The sequence below is a fragment of the Cupressus sempervirens genome, chromosome 10, assembly GCF_028749045.1.
Source record: "Cupressus sempervirens isolate cs-2001-9-10 chromosome 10, ASM2874904v1, whole genome shotgun sequence".
Classification (NCBI taxonomy): domain Eukaryota; kingdom Viridiplantae; phylum Streptophyta; class Pinopsida; order Cupressales; family Cupressaceae; genus Cupressus; species Cupressus sempervirens.
This window is the reverse complement of record NC_143127.1, coordinates 85,124,615-85,136,992: the sequence shown is the minus strand read 5'-3', so window position 1 is coordinate 85,136,992 and position 12,378 is coordinate 85,124,615. Positions and strand designations below refer to the sequence as shown.

Below are 12,378 nucleotides of genomic sequence, written 5' to 3'. Positions count from 1 at the left end.
GCTTCTCCCTCCTTTAGCTCACTGTACTTCTTCGGAAACTCATGGCCTTCTTTTCCTTCCTCGATACTCAAAATATTGCAGCTCAGAAAGACCTCATAATCTTCCATTTGCCAATGTAGTAATCTGTTTACTGAGTCTGGGTCGTCATCAGTTGACCCTCCTTCTATTCTCAGCACCCCTTCATCATCTGGTTCCATCCTCTTTTTCCCTTCGTCATCACTCTCGCCACCGCCTTCCGAGTCCGATGACGCGGCTTCTTCTCCTACCATCTGTGTATGCAAATCGATTATAAATCTCCTACCTCCCTTCTCCATTGACAGGGTGTTCCTTTTCCAATCATGCTTTACCTTAGCTTGCACCAGCCACCCCCGTCCTAGGATGGCGTCGTACCCTCTTCTCTTTAATGGAATAACTACAAAATCCAGTAAAAATGGTTGTGTCCCAATTGTTACCGGCTATGCTATCAAAGTGCCCAAGGGTTTTATCCCATGTTGATCTGCTGTAAGTAACTGGAAGGTGGGTGGCCATAGTGTTGGTTGTCCAAGTTTTTTCCAGATATCTTCCGGCATCACATTCTCCCGATCCTCCATCTACTATTGTATCTGTTAGCACCGTACCTAGAATACCCATCTCCACCACTGTTGGATGTCTACCTGTCATAAGTGCTAGTAACATCGGATCTATTGCTGTTGCCGTGGCTGTTTCCTTACTATCCTTTGCTTCCTTTGTCACTCTCGAGGATGGTGTGATATTTATGATAGCCGTACGTAACTATGGCATGGTGAGAAGAAGATCATTTAATTTAATTGGTACTTCCGTTTGCATTATTTGTTTCACCATCTCTTGTTCCGCCAAGTTTCTTTTCGAAGTTTCAGTAGTGTCTTTTACTTGTGACTTCTTCGCTCTCATCTGCTTCTCTATCTCTGTTCGGGCTTTTTGTAACCTCTCCTCTTCTTCCGCATTCGAATATTTGCCTTCCTCGCCTACTCCCGCGTGATTGCCAACACCTTCTCATTACTTGTTTCAATACTTAATAAATTTACGCTTTGCTTTGGACATTTTGAATCTTCATGGTCCCCTGGACCACACCATCTGCACAGTAGCTGCGGCGTCTCCTTCGTAGTGCAGTCCCTCGCGAAATGACCCCAAAGATTACATGCCCGACATTGTATCATCGGTCGTCCACTCGCATCATATTGTATTCTACTTCGGCCTCCATTGTTATTGTTATTGTTTCCACCCCTTTCGCGTCTATTATTGTTTCGATATCCATCTGAAGTTGCATCATTGCCCGTGTTGTTGCTATTGTACGACGCTTCTTGCGTTAGTAACACCTGCTGGTGTCCTTTTGTTTTCAAGTTAAACAGGCACTCTTTCAGGGAATGCGCCGCCACCTGGTAAATGTCACAAAATTGCTTCTTCGGGCATGAACCCTTCGTATGGCCGTCCTCCTTGCAATCTGTACACTACAGTTCTCCTTTTACTGTATATGGATTCTTTTTCAAATTTTTGAATTCTTTCATCATCTGCAACATGTCTTTCTATAGCGCTTTCACCTTCTTGTTTGATTCCTCATCACTACTACTCTCCGAGGATGTATCATCTGAATCAGAGGACTTATGTTTCTTCTTCTTACTCGTCTTCTGTTCGCTTTCTAAATCCATGGCACGAGTATATGCATCGGTGTATGATGACGATGGTACAATCTTCATTTTTTTTTAAGAGCTGGCCGTAGCCCCTCCACGAACCACCATTTTTTCAACCCATCCGCTGGTTGACTCCATCTTTCCGATCAATTCTTTCAGTCGCTTGGCATAGGTTCGGACTATCTCATTCTTTCCTTGTTTGGTGCTAGAGATTTCTGCCACTATTTCATTATCATCTCGGAGTAATTTGAATTCTTCTATAAATTTTTTTTTAACATTCTCACATGTATTAAATTTCCGAGGACTAGTGTCAGAAAACCAGTCTATCGCCACACCCCGTAGGGTCGCTGGAAATTGTCTTACCCAATCATCCTCATCTGTCACACGATTTGCCATCCATATGGTTTCACATGTTTTACAATGTTTGATAGGGTCTGCTAAACCATCACCGTGAAACTTGGGTAGCTTTTCTTTAGGGCTAGCCATCGTTACTTGTCTTGGATTCTGAGGTACTTGTGTACTTGCGCTGTTCTGAGCTCCTGCGCTGTTCTGTGCTCTTGCGCTATTTTAAACTCCCACGCTGTTCTGTGTTTCCGCGCTGTTCTGAACTCTTGTGCTTTTCTGTGTTCCTACGCTGTTCTGGACTCTCGCACTGTTCTGTGTTCCCGTGCTGTCCTGGACTTCCGCGCTGTTCTGGACAATAGTCTTGTTTCCAACAACTGCGTTGTCTGGTGAAAAGTCTTCGAGTGACGTTCTATTCTTCGCTTGTATTCGTTCGTCCGGTGTATTGGGAAGGAAGAGATCCCTCCATGCTCGTGCTCCCTCGGCACTCCGAGCCGTGCAAGTTGATTCCCTTCCGTTCGGACACTCTTCCCTCGGCATATACAGGTTAAGGAATTCTTCCTTTGTTTCCTCCACCAAATTCAAGCGTTGTCAAGTTTCTTCCAACAATTCCTCGGTACTCCTCAGCCTACTATGTGAGTGCACTCCCTCCGTCTGTGCCTCTTCACCTTCGGTGCGCCTCGGCAATTTGCTGAAGTCTCTGTCTGTGTTCTGCTTGCTGTGTTAAAATTAAAATTTCTTTTGCTGTACTTAGTTCATTCTTATCTTTCACCTTATTCCGATCTTTGTTTGGCAAATTTGGCATTAATCTTCATATCATTCGTTCGTTCCAGGTACGTTTGCCAATGGCGCCAAATGGTTACCGTACAGGGCAAAAAGCTTAACACATGTATAACACGATTCAATTCAGAACAAGTACTTTATTCATGTATGCACTTGTAGATTACAATCCGATTACAATGATCAATCGATGATTCCAAAGTCCATCTCGGACGCGTACATATACCTTTCCGAAGGGGTGACTCAAGCTTCACCCGCCCGTTCGGATACTATTCTACCCGTCGGCTACATTATACATTTTATCGACAACATCATCCCCCCCAAAAAGAAAGGTCGTTTCCGGATGACAATACAACAAAATTCCTTAACAAAATTTTACTAAGAAAATGCATCAATGCATAAGTACTAGATAGAGGGATGCGTCCTTGGCGTAGTGGCCGTCCGCCTCCGCAACTCGTTCAGCTCTGCCCTTAGCTTGTAGACCTGTTCTTTCCCGATCTTCAGCTCTGCTTCTGCTTCCAACTGGAGCTCTAAGGCTGATTGCATCATCTCTCCGACCTCTCCCAATCCCTTCTCCTTCTCTGCTGCCATCTTCTCTTTTTCTGTCCTCAATTGTTCATTTGCTGCTGCTAACTGTTCTTTTTCTGCTAACAGGGCTGTCCTTTCGGATTGCCAGGCCACCTGCTTCGACTCCTAGGCTGCCCTCTCCGAAGTAAACCTGGCAGTTGACTCCTCCCGAGCTCCCGCAGCTGCTAGCTGGTTCGCCTAACTCCTCCAAAGGGTGTAATATATCTCCCTGTGTAACCTCACGATCTCCTGAATCAGTACCTCAATCCAGCCCTCCCTCTCAGGTTCCCTCGTCATGGACCAATGCTGTCGCATCTCTGTGGTTTCCACATCGGGCCATCCCCTATCCTCAAAACAAACCGTAAAGTCAGTTGGACATCCCGTCCGTATGAAGGATATGACACTCTCCAGCTCCTTCCCTACTGACTCCAATGTTTGCGTCTTTGCTGAAGCCAGAACCTCGCGAGCTCGAGATGCTAGAGTTGCGACATCATCAAGAAAAATTGCCTCCGCCAACACTGTCTCCTGCGCTAGTGGGTGTTCCTGCTGTATACCCATAGCCTTCTCCACTGCATCCGCCATATGCTCAACAACGCTATGCGGCACTCCTTCACTCCGTGTCTGCACGAACTCCTCTGACACTGCTTCCCGCGTGGGTGTCGGCAAGTATGTCACTCAAGGTGCCGCAGTTCGGTGGAACTTCGTACTCAGAAAAGCACTATTCTACCCGCACCCGCAACCGTCACGTGCTTGTTCGGATACTATTCTACCCGTCGGCTACATTATACATTTTACCGACAACATCTATTCTACTCATCGGCTACACTATAGATTTTACTGACAACATCCACAAATTGTCTATTGCCTCTTTGTTTATTTTCTTTGCCAAAAGGCTTTCCTATGCCTTGTCTTTGAATTCACAGATTATGATGACACTGTTTCTTAATCTCTCTTCTCCTTTTTCAAATATTTTAATGACTAGCAATATAAAATGGGACACTAGGTTCAGAGGACCATGCGTAAATTGAGCTTTGGCTTGCCTTATACGTTGATCCAACTCATAGACAACAACTTTCCATTCCAATGTGTCCATCAAAGTCATAAACTTGAGATCAATTAGTCTGCTTATTATTCCTTCTCCTATTGCAGTTGTTAGGGGCTTACTTGAAATTTCCTAGAGCTCAAATAAAATGATTGGTAAATTACCATTTTTCCTCTTTAAGAGCAAGGAGATCACTTCTCCATTTCTCCAATTTTCCAATTATTTATGAGTACATTTTCATGCTTTCTTGGATGAGAAGGATATCACATCAATTACCAGTTTCTCCACCCATTTATCTATTACCAAAGTAACACTTTGGGCCCTTCTAGTTTTCTTCAATTTATTAGAATCTAGCCCATCTATATGGACTAGCATGTTTTCCTCAAATTTCTTATCCACTTTGTGTAAGAACAAATCAAATAAAAGAAACCTAGAGAGCTTTACTGTCTTAGTGACTCCAAATTCTTTTGTTCTTCCATCTTTATCCTCTGAGCCTGGGCATCGACAAAACTGATGGCATGGTAAATGTTTCCTTCTGAAGTGGCCAGACCCATGTCAATTTTGCTCAAGGTAAAATCTCTGTCTCTAACATATGCTCATTCTTTTCACCGATGGGATCAGCAATCTCCATGAACCTTTGGTCAGTCGCAAGATCTATCACCACCCCAGACATTCATTTGTCTCTTTTTTGCTTACGGGTTCCTTGCATAACTTGGTGACAGTGTCTACTTTGACCATAGACATGTATCTCTTTTTCTTTTCAGCTGACCCAAGTGAGGAGTTAGGTGCAATGGAATCAGAAGTATTGATAACGGCATTACTTGGTGGGAAAATATTAAATTTGGTAAGGGTAGGGCCACCAAGAACATCAATTTCAACATTATAAAAAATGGAATTGGAAATATCATCTTTGTCGATCTGGTGTAAGATGAGGGTATTACTTTCTTGAGTACCACAATTGGTACAAGGTAAACTAGTAGGCAGGGGAGGATCGGGTGGAAATCAGCAACTTTCTTTAGGGAGGATAAGCTACTCATTCCACACTTCGATTTCAACTTCGCTTGCTTCTCTGGTTCTTCACCATTCCACTTGACTAAGAAGCTTCCCCTGATGGTGTAGATAATGAGATGGGCAGGGGTGTTGGTAGGATTGAGGTCCTGCGACACATTTTCCTTGGCATTTGTGGAACTTTTAGGGGTCAAAGACCCAATGCATTCTCTAACTTTCTTCTCAATCTATTGTTTGGTCCTTACCATGTGGGTGTTCTCTTCTCCACATCCATGTCATCTATATCATGGTAGGTCAGCAACTGCATGACAAATAGGGTAAAATTTTGATATGTTTTTTCAGTCAATCCCAGCCATCCTCAGTTAATTCATTAGGTATGATGATAGGTAGCTGAGACATTTTGACCTGATCTCTAACGTCATCCTTATGAGATCTCTTTTCTGCGCCTCCTTTATATCTGCACAGTTTGCCCAATAATCCTCTATATGAGGTTGATGTATATAAGATTTATCCCCATGAAATTTATTATGCACACAGTTTTTACGATAAAAAAAACCCTTGGGGTTAGGTGCTGAAATTTACACTTGGGAAGTATTTATGTGGTGGCAGTGGCATCAAAAGTCTTACAAGTAGAAAGACACGAGGACATTGGGAAAGAAGAATCTTTCTTCATCTTAGTAACATATCTAACATTTACCCCTTTCATCTGTCTATAAATCTTCATGAGTATAAAATAATTTAACACATGTGGATAGTTTATAGGGGGCCTGATTGAATCGTCCAATCCTGAGGTAAGAAAAACTGTCAATCTGGATTAAAAAGCTGCCATAATGCATGATAAGGGGAGCAGCTTTGATTCTCTGTTCTAGTAACCCTTCGATCTTCTTTATCACCACCACAAGAAAGAACCGTTGACAACGAAAAATTCATGCATCCTGACATGCTTTTTGTAATTGAGGAAAGTATTCAAAGACTGGTGGGTTTTGAGTATGAGATTCTAGGGTCCTTGGCCAAATAGCTTGTTGTCCCCAACACATAGATCAGTAAGGAGCACATGTAAGGAAATAACCCACCTGATATTTTTCAAATTCCATTTTTTTTTTGTCAATGGGCCCTTGGTCTACTGGTGAAGTTGAATGGCTCACAAAGAGCCCACCAGGGATCAAGTCTTGCTGAGTGCAATGCTCCGACACCATAAGGGATGAGGCCGGGATTGTGTCCCAGGTGACTTTGACAGCATGGATGCCCCTCAATCCTTGGCTCTAAGCCAAAGAGATTTCAGGCACATGTAGGCCCGTATCGGGTTCCTAAATCTTCAAGTGGTGGCCTTTGCTGGTTGGTAGCTCGCAGGTCTGAACCTTCCATCAAAAAAAAAAACAAATTTCCATTTTTGGTAATGATGTTGAATTTGATGCTAGGAATCAAATAGTATATTTTTTGTAGTACCGAGAATTTGTAGTGGCCATTCTTCCTGACAGTATCTCAGTTCACTCCAAGCAAGGTTGTAAACGTAGAACATTGATGGCAAAAAATAAAGGAGGTGGGGAACTTAGACAGCTAAAGCTCTCATTAGCGGAGAAATGCCAAATTCATGGGCCAAGAAGAGAATTTCTAGATGACGATTCAAGGGTGGCTGGGGAATTCATCATTGATGCAACCACTTCCCTTATCTTTGTCCATTTCATTTTTCTTTTCCTTGTAACTAGGAAGAGGGGAACTATGTTCTCTCTTCACTTCTTCTGGTGCTTTAGTTACACAACTAGACATTGGAGTTCTGGCTTAGCAATGAGGTATATCAATAAGTTGATGCCTCCTCTCATATTTAACCTGCGATACTTGCACAGTAATGCAAGGTCATTTTCGCCACAGCCTTGCTTTACACGGAGCATGGCACGCTATATGCAATGTGTTGAAAAAAGTAAAGTAAAATTCAGCAGCATAACAGTAGTGTTTTCATTTTTGAAATTGAAATGTTGAAAGGAAGAAAAAAAAAATAGAACAATAAAAAAACATTAGGGTGAAAGGACCCAATTGTTAGGAAATAATGTAAGCGTTCACATGGATCCTAGGAATATCATGTATCATGGTTTTTTATTTTAAATATTTGAATATTCTGTGTAACGAATTATTAGAAGAGATTGTAAATTCAATTAGTTGCTTCTTGTCTATAGAAAGAAATGGTTGGAAGGGGTTATAATAAGCAACACTCCTATAGATATGTAACAGTAGTATGCATTGAATGAAAGTTAAAAAGAGAATATTATTTTTATGTTTTTTATCTGCCTCTGGGCAGGCTACTGCCCATGCCCCAATAACCATTCATTGAATTTTGCTAGTTGAAAGCTCACTAGAATAACATTTAACGGGTCAATAGCCATCCACTGGTATACCCAGTAGCTCAAAAAAGAATTAGTAATTAGACCAGTTTTGCAACTTTATGGGTACCTATAGTGCATGATTATTGAGGCATGTGTGCATAATCATTGGTTCAATTGTACAATTTTTCTGGTGGTCAAAGCAAACAGTTAATTAACCAGTAAGGAATATGTATGTGACATCAACTCAGAATGACCACTTTTTGACCCTCGCATGCATAATGAATCCTATTGCATAACTACCTAGATTCAACAACATCAAAAATAATGTCAAAATCTGATTTATTGTTGAGCGTGGTATGCAAAATTAGCTATAACAGCTACTGGAACCTTCCCCCTAGAGTAGGAGGGGTTGGAAAGACTATAATTTTTCAGTTGCATAACAGCAGGGATGGAAATTGGGAAAAAAGAATAGAAGGAAAAAAAAAAAACTTTTACGAATGCACTTGGAATGCTGATTAAATTTCAAACTTCACCTTTCATTAGTCAGCAATCAATTTGCTCTGCTGTGTGTTGTCGGTAAAATCTATATTGTAGCCGACGGGTAGAATAGTATCCGAGCGGGCACGTGACGGTTGAGTCACCCCTTCGGAAAGGTATATGTACACCATCCGGAATGGAAATTGTAATGATCATTGTAATCAATCGTATCAAATATTGTAGTATCTTCTGTATATATGCGAATAATAAAAGGAATACTTCTGTGGTACATGTTCTTTTCTATTGTCTGAATGCATTAATAAATCGTTTACCTTGTACGGTAAACACTGTGTTTGCACCTGTTGAAGATTACAATGAGGAAAAATAACAATTTTGCAGAACTGTGGCTCATCTTTTTTGTCAGGTGAGTTTCTGCAAGAAAACTCCAAATCTATGAAGTAAATTGGCGAGTTTTACATTCTGATATTATCTGCATTTGACTTGCTGCCATCTGTTTGTAATCATACATACAAATCAATAAGAACCAAAGATTTTAGAAGGCTTCTTGTTTTTTAAAATATGTTCAATATTATTTGCTAACTTTTTTTGTTATATTTGTAGGGAGAGGGGTATAAAGTGGGATTTGGTGCATGCTCTGGAAAAATTCTTCCAGCGATTTCTTGATTAGTGAAGTATGTTTTTTCTTTTCTTTAAAATCTGTGTGCATCTTTAAGATCTTTGAAAAAAATATGAGTATATATAGTTGATCATGATATATGTGTATTCTGCAGGAATTGACTGGAACAACTATCTTTGGGAGAAAAAGAAGATTGTACAAGAAATGGCTACTTTTGTACTTAATTTTGTTGGTTATTATATAATCTCTTGATTGGCAGGCATTCTGCTGCTTAATAGTATCCAGTTCTTTTGGATTCCAGTGGCTCCAGTGCTTTTATCATTCTCATGTACGGTTTTGTATAGTGGCGATAAAGGTGGATTTTCTCCCTCAGAGCGACAGTTATTTTGTTGAACACTCAATTCTGATCCTTCACTGACCTTTCTCAATGATAGGATGCATTAGCACTGTTGATTTTTATTTCAAAACAATACTTCCATATATGAATGCCAACACAAGTCTTTTGCAATATTTGAGTGTTGTCTATAATATATATGGGTAGACAATTAAAATCAGTAGATGCATTTTATTATCAATAAAGCCCGAAGGATTATAAGATCAGTTACAAAATGCAGGTAGGTTTTTTTTGCAAAAGCAGCACATATTTCACATTATATATTGATATATAAAGGAGTATTTTATACAGATATTTAATATGCTTTGGTTAACAGCTATGATTTCACCATATCACTCCACTGAATAAGGACAGCAAAAAAAACAAGTTGACTAATGTTTCTTAGGCACTGAATTTTCTTCCATCTTGACAGTTCTCTCTGTTCCCTCGTAAGCTGAAAAGGGCTATCGAAGTCGAAACAACTGTTAGTGGAGGCATGGACATCCTAGACTTTGAAGATATTTGAGGTTATAGAAACATATGACCAAGAAGTTGGGATTATTTATTATTTGAAGTCTAGTGACAAAATGTTCTATGCAAAAGTATACTTTATGGATGGTATTGTGTTACCTCTTTATGAGATGTGTTAACATAGATGGAGATATGTTCATCAGGATTTGAAGGAACAATTGAAATGGTGCCTACAGTCAAAAGTCGTTTAAGGGAAGTGCTTTTGTTTTTAAAGAAGAAAAACAAATATTATTAATATTGAAAGTCTGCCACAGGAAATTGGTCATGCAAAAGCACTTTCCTTAGATGAGTTTGACTGTTGGCAACATTTCAACTGTTCCTTCAAATCCTGATGAACATATCTGCACATCTGATTAAGACATAACAAAATAACATCCATAAAGTATCTACTTTTGTATAGAATTGTCAATAGACTTCAAATAATAAATAATCCCAACTTCTTGATCATATGTTTATGTGACCTCAAATATCTTCAAAATCTAGGATGCCCGTGCCTCCAGCAGCTGTTTAACCTCACTTATCTGTGGTCCAGAGTTGACATTGTCTTTAAAACAAGATGAATACTTTCCCCTTCATCTTGTTCTATGTTTCCAGATAATTAACATTCAAATATGACTGTTTTCCTACATTTTGTACACCATTATTTTCTGGAGGAGCAGTCTCCTCATTATTCTCAGGTCCAATATTTTCTAATGCATAAACATCAAAGGAAGAGAGGTCAATGTCTTGTGAGGATAGATTAGACAAGTTCTCTTGCAAATCAGGGGCTTTCTGAAGAGTTTGTTCTTTAATTGCCACTTCATCTTTCTTCATTTCTTCTACGTTTTTTGCATTCATTTCTTTAGTTTCCCTTTCTATATTTGTTATCCATGCTCATTAGAGAGTTAAATCTTTGTTTGGTCTGGACCTCTTGGGCTTGTCTTTGAGACAATTTATTTATTTCTTCTAGAAAAATAGAAGCTCTTGCCTTGTCTAGTGCCTAATTCCTTATCATTGCTTCCTCCTTTATTGGCTCTTTCCTCTTGTAAGCTTACACTTTTTGAAATCTGATCAATGATTTCATTAAACATTAATACTTCATTATGTGTTGCAATGATCTCCTCAATTTTGGCCTTGTCAGCAAGAAACCTCAATGTAAAGATTTGTCTCCTTTTAAACCCTCCAACTATGGGATGGCATAAAAGGTTGCCTTAAGCTTTAGATGCTCATGTTGAGGTGATTTTGGAGTTTTATTCTCTTTTCTCTCGTTTTGAGTTTAGAGGATTCTTCTTCCTCTTCCTCAATTTCTTGTACATTTATCAAACTTGTTTTCTTATTATTCTAAGCTTTCTATTTACACTCTTTTCTTTTCCTTTCTAGAGTCTTTTTCTTTTTCTTTTTCTGTCGATGTATTAGAGGTTGCCCTATTTTTGGGTGAATGTTGATTGTGGTGATCTAGAGGGATGAGCAGCATTACTTGTTGCAAAAGTAGGCCTTCTAGTCCTCCTAGGTCTGTGAGCACTTTGAGGAGGTTCTTGAATAGTAGTGATAGACAGATTTTTTGTGAAATTTCCCATTGTTCAAATAGATTCGCCTTGTTCTTCTCGAATTTTTCCTTAGCAATATTCTTATTTAGCTTAATCGCTAGCTCATTTAGAAAGTAGAACATGGGACAAATAATGAGAGACACATCCATGCAAGGATATCCAATTTCTTTTTTGTCTATTTCAAGTAATCCAATAGTTGTTCCTTCATGACCTTAGATTGGTCAAAGTCCTTTCTCATTGTCCATATGAGAAGATATGTAGGCTGCTTGGGTCCTTTGTTAGCATAATAGACTTTGTAGCATATGACCATGGAAAAATACTAGACCTTAGGTCAATTATATCATTCATAGTTAATATTCTTTTGTTTGACTACGTTCCAACAACATATGTAATTGTATCATTCCTTACTAACATTGGCTTAATTCCTATGGTAAATGACGTTGTGACTGCCCTAATTGTATATTTTTTGATTAGATAAGGATTGTATAAATAGATTAACTCATTAAATTTTCTTAACACATGTTTGCACACATTCAAACTTAGTGCTAAAATTTGGAAAATCTTTCCAAGCACATAGGTTATTGGTAGAATTGTTTGTGTATTCTGGTTTGTAATATGCACTACCGTCTAACATCGTATATCTTAGGTCAGCCAATTTCAAATGATCAAGTTCACTTCATGGTGCATCGATGTAAACACAAATATCTTTATATAATAAATTAGATATGTTAGAATTTAGGAGAAGCCACATCCTCATCAACACATTTCTTGCTTTAAATTTTTTTTCTTAAACTTGTGCCTAGGCTTCTTTATGATATCAATTAACCTAGTTGTTTCCCTGCTAGATTACTCTAAAACAAGGATTTGTGTGAAAAAATTTAAAATACCTAATAATGTGGTAGGTAGGGTTTAAATGCAAGAACTCAAAATTTCTTCTCTTGAGTTTTAAGTTACGCTTGAATGGTTCAAATGAGATCTTGTTTGATCAAATCAAGCATTAGTATTCCATGTGTTTCCTTAAGGATTTACAACTAATTCAATTTGTCCTTGGAAAACAAATAGATTTTCTACTTCAGTAAATTATTGTAGTGGTATAAAACAACTCTTCAATTTTCTACTAGTAACTTTTCT

At 39.1% G+C, this 12,378-nt stretch overlaps 1 protein-coding gene across 1 annotated transcript in view; it reads left to right on the top strand.

The window, feature by feature from the left end:
- The window catches only part of LOC149532696 (fumarylacetoacetase-like), a 186,704-nt gene extending 177,379 nt beyond the window's left edge, over positions 1-9,325 (top strand). Inside the window, exons 14-15 of the mRNA XM_089807770.1 lie at positions 8,802-8,872; positions 8,972-9,325. Of these exons, the coding sequence (XP_089663896.1) occupies positions 8,802-8,864 (63 nt within the window). The 3' untranslated portion in view covers positions 8,865-8,872; positions 8,972-9,325. The remainder of the gene's footprint in view (positions 1-8,801; positions 8,873-8,971) is intronic.
- Positions 9,326-12,378: the final 3,053 nt, after the last annotated feature.